At 45.3% G+C, this 4,630-nt stretch overlaps 1 protein-coding gene across 1 annotated transcript; it reads right to left on the reverse strand.

Moving 5' to 3' along the window:
* Nucleotides 1–1,102: 1,102 nt before the first annotated feature.
* On the reverse strand, nucleotides 1,103–3,918 carry LOC149179574 (ABC transporter G family member 20-like). Its single transcript, XM_089415707.1, is given in 2 exon segments — nucleotides 1,103–3,268; nucleotides 3,271–3,918. Coding segments are annotated over 2 exon segments (2,271 nt in total). The 5' UTR covers nucleotides 3,643–3,918; the 3' UTR covers nucleotides 1,103–1,369.
* Nucleotides 3,919–4,630: the final 712 nt, after the last annotated feature.

The raw sequence follows: 4,630 nt of genomic DNA on the forward strand, positions 1-4,630 counted from the left end.
TTATTCTATGCATAGATAATTTACAACAATGCAGGAATCGCTTCAATCGAAGATCATATGCAAACATTGTGCCACCTAGAAGTTTATTGTTTTGACCACCATGATTTGAGATTCATCCCTCATTATTCATAAAAAAGGGTTTAGCTACATGATCATGATGAAGAATATCCTAGAAGAGTAAATATTGTAACTCTAGTTAAGAGTTGGAGTCAAACTTAGACACTAGTGGTTATCAATTTGTGCTATAATAGTCACTAAGAGGAAAAGGGAGCCATTTTATTTGGAGTATTTTGTTCCATACATGGCTAAGAGTGGAGAGAGAGAGAGAGAGAGCAAACAAAGAGTATTTGTGCATTGTAGCAACCCATGGGCCATGGGTCTTACTTCTTTGTACTTGAATTCATTTCCATTCAGAGAAAGAGCAGAGTAGTCTCACCTTGCAGCGAGGTTTTCTCTCGAAAGAGTTTCTTAGGTTATATCTTGTGCTATTTTTATTGTTCTCTATTTTTTTTTGCATATTTTATCTATTGCATGCATAAACGTAACACAACAATTTAATTAATCTAGAAATCTATGTAGAAAGATTAGAAATCTAAGTAAAAATTAATCTTCATAGTGTAGATTTCAGATTTTAAATATAATTTCATCAAATATATAGTAACAAATTTTCAAATAAAATATCCACGTATCTCAAGCTGAAAAATATCCTCATTGCTTTAAATTTAGACTTTAATAAAGTCCAATGGACCTTATGTTTTCTTCTCTACTCTTTTAACACAAATAAAATATCCACGTATCTCAAGCTGAAAAATATCCTCATTGCTTTAAATTTAGACTTTAATAAAGTCCAATGGACCTTATGTTTTCTTCTCTACTCTTTTAACACAAATGATTGTGGAGTTCGAGTTGGGCGGGGGATAAAGGAAAACCATAGTGATTACTTAGAGAAGTATTGCAAAAGCACTTGAAGTCTCGATGAAGTTTTGGATGCCAAAGAACATTGAAAATTTGTGGGGTGTTAAACGTAGGATCAGAAATCTCTAGTGCAAGTCATCTATATGATCATTTTAAAGTAAATATGTGAGCGCATACAGAAAAGGTATATGGAAAGAAGTATAGTATTATTATGTGATTCAATTCCCCTTCCACTTACAAGAAACACGTGAAGGAATATATCAATGGAAAGTTATCCCACTCCACTTCCCCGCTATTTAGAATTTCGCTTATTCTCCGGGTGCTCTGATAACATCTATCTGTTTCAATTTTTTTTCTATCAGTGTAATCAAAAACTAACCAGCACATCTAATAATTAGCCATAATATCACACAAACCGCCCGGCAAAGAGCAAATCATACACACACAAATCATATCAGCGGCGTTTGTTCTTGCTTCCGATAAGCAGAGATATGTAGAATAAAACTCGGAACAGGACCCCCCAGGCTAGTGTCACGTACAGGCAATCCCATTTGCTGAGCTGCGTGACATCCTGCGATTTCAAAACATCGACCCCCGTCGTGACGCAGGTGGTTGGCGTGATGTCGATGTTGGTGGTGGTTTTCAGGAGGTTGAGAAAAGATTGCTGGAGCTGAGGGCTGAGACGTGCCATGGGCGTGTTGTCGAAGACCTGAGTTCCTCTGGCGAAGCAGGCGTGAGGATTGTCGAACTCGTTTTGCAGGACGGCCTCGTAGGGATACTTGATGAGGGAAATGTAGTGAAACCAGATCCAGTAGGGCGGGATTCGGTCTCTGTTGATGAAAAAGCCGCTGAGGAGCAGGAAATAAGCGAGCAGAGCCACGACGATCGTGTAGGCGATCATGAGATTCGAAACCGCGCCGGACAGGAACGTGACGAAGGAATTGGCGGCCCAGAAGGATGCAACGGTGGCGAGAAGGAAGAAGAAAAAGCCCGACGCTCCGCCGGCGAGCCCCACTGCCCAGAACGTGGTGACGGCAAAGGCCGTGGCTAGGATTGTGAGCTGCGGAATAAAGATTAGGGTGTGGGCGAAGACGTAGGAGGATCTTCTGTAGGCGTTGTACGCGGTTTCCCGCATGAAGATGTAGCGCTCCTGCAGGAAAATCGGCAGGGCGTCGGCGCAGGTGTAGAAGGTGGTCGACATTGCGAAGGCAAAGAAGCTGAGCCGTTCTTGAATTCCTTTGGGTGTTTTATCAAGTTTCCAGAATATGGTCGCCAGGAGGAATCCGGTGACAAAGACAGTGACCATCCGCATCATGAAAAGCTCCGGCGTCCGGCGGATGTTAGTGAACGATCTTTTCATCAGAACGGCGATCTCCACCCACGGCGGATTTGCGAAATTCGCGACTTCGCCGGAATTGGAGGCCGCCGGAATCTCAGCATCTTCGTCCTCGACAGGATGGATGGTGGTAACCATTTTGCCTCTGGCTATGCTGGCGCTGATGGCTTCCCTGAGACTCATGATTCCGGTACCGTTTTCTGTTATTTCGCCGTAGCTGGGCGTATTTCGCCAGGATTTAAAGAAGTCCACAAGTGGCTTGGTACCCCCGGGCGAGGCCTCCAGTTGTTGCGTTAAATCCAGGGCGAATTCCGTGCTGTTCTCGTTTTCCGGTATTGGGTGCCCGAATTGCGTGAAAAAAGGCCTCAGCCGGCTTGGCGAGCCACTGAAAATCGCCTCCCCGTGTGCCAGCAGAATGAGCCGGTCCAGCAGTCCCAGAATCCGGTAGCTCGGCTGGTGAATGGAAAGAACCACGATGCTCCCCGTCTGGGCAACGCGCTGCAGCACCTTGACAACCATGAATGCACTGGTAGAGTCCAACCCAGAAGTTGGTTCGTCCAAAAACAGCAAGATCGGATCGTGGATTATATCAATACCAATGGACACCCGCCGCCTCTCGCCGCCAGACACCCCACGGTGCCCTTCGTCGCCGATGATCGTCTTGGCCGCGCCACGTAGCCCGAGCTGGTCAAGCAGAACCTGCACCCGAGCTCGCTTCTGCGCTTTCGTCTGAGACCTCGGCAGCCGAAACTCCGCCGAAAACATGAGCGTCTCCTCCACCGTCAACATAGGAAAGAGCAAATCATCCTGCATAACATAAGCCGAAATGCTCCTCAGCAGCCGCCCTCCCAGCGGCTCTCCGTTCAGCGTCACGCTGCCCTTCAAACTCTCCTTCGAAATCCTGTGCGCCAGCGCGTCGATCAGCGTCGATTTCCCAGACCCGCTATGCCCCAGCACAGCAAAAAGCTCTCCGTCTCTCGCTTCCCCGGACACATCACTCAAAACAGCTTTATTCTCATACTCCCGGGCAGATGCTCGACGTCATCCGCCGCCTGCAGCCGGTTCGGACTGCCGCCGCCAGAACAGAAGTAAGAACTCAATTTCCTCTTCCGAGAAATACTGTAATTCAAATTCTCGAACCGCAACACAAACGGCGGCGCAGGAGTCGTGTTACGCACTGGGGTCTGGGTCAATTCCACCACCGTCATATCCCCATCCTCTCTCTCGCCGAATAACTCCGCCGGCGTGGGATACTTTCTTTCATGGCCGCGGCTCAAGGAACTGGCCAAGCTGCCATGCGGGGTCGCAAAATCCTGGAAACGATCCACAGAAATCATGGAATCCCCGCGTTTTATGGGGTATTTCTCCCCGTAACTGTTCGATTTCTCCATAATACCAGCAATTGCAGGAACATAAACAAATTAATTTCTTACTCACAGCCTCTCAATCTAAATAACAGTTATTCCATCGATGAAAATACACTAAATGAATCAAAGTTCAAACAACTCAATCAATTTCAAGCCAGCAATACACCTCTGGCTGATCAACGATACTTTTTCCCTTAGCCCTTCGTGGCCTAAATTGAAATGGGTTTCTGCTCACTTTTATCAAATAAACAACCAGAGACAGCGGTGTGTGGGTGCAAGAAAGCTCTATTAGGTGGGAAGTAGGCGTTGAACAGCACAACTATAACTATATAGAGTTGCAGAATTTATAAATAATACGTTTCGTGGCTCACTAACCTTCTTCGTGGAAAAAAAGGAGGTGAAGTACGGCTATCAACATTCCTCTCTCTCACACGCATTCACATTTTTCAATTCCTAATCTTCCATTAATGTATAGTATATACCCATGGTTTTCCCCCAACCAATGCAATTATTTTCTTCACGTTGAAGGAGCGTGCAGGCTGCTCGAAATAACAACAACCCAATCTAATGCTCCCCACACAGCATGTCACTCATGCACCCACTCTGCCTAATTCCCTCATCTTTCATTTTGTCTTTACGACGATTCGAGTCATATCACATTGCTTCTCGGATGCAATTTCAACTGACCATACTTGTGATTGATCATACTTCATCAAGAAACCATTAGCGTGACCAGTTCAAAGTGAGCAAGTACGCGTGTCAAAGTTTTGCAGGCAACAGCCAAGTATAAATTTAATGGTTTCCATTTTCATTGTCAGTCACGCCACATCCGAATATCTCATATGACCACTGCTAATCGTAGTTGGTCTCTTTTTCAATTGGTTGGAAATGGGGAAGTAGATCATCTTAGAAAGGAAAGCATCATTATCAACCCATCGTCTTCCACTTTATGCAATGAGAAGCTTTCTTGTTGCAGATTATGGAGAATGCAAAAGACTTTAATAAACTTATG

This window comes from Pinus tabuliformis, chromosome 3_2 (assembly GCF_031772625.1).
Source record: "Pinus tabuliformis cultivar Carrire ecotype Pingquan chromosome 3_2, CPIR1, whole genome shotgun sequence".
NCBI classification, from domain to species: Eukaryota; Viridiplantae; Streptophyta; class Pinopsida; order Pinales; family Pinaceae; genus Pinus; species Pinus tabuliformis.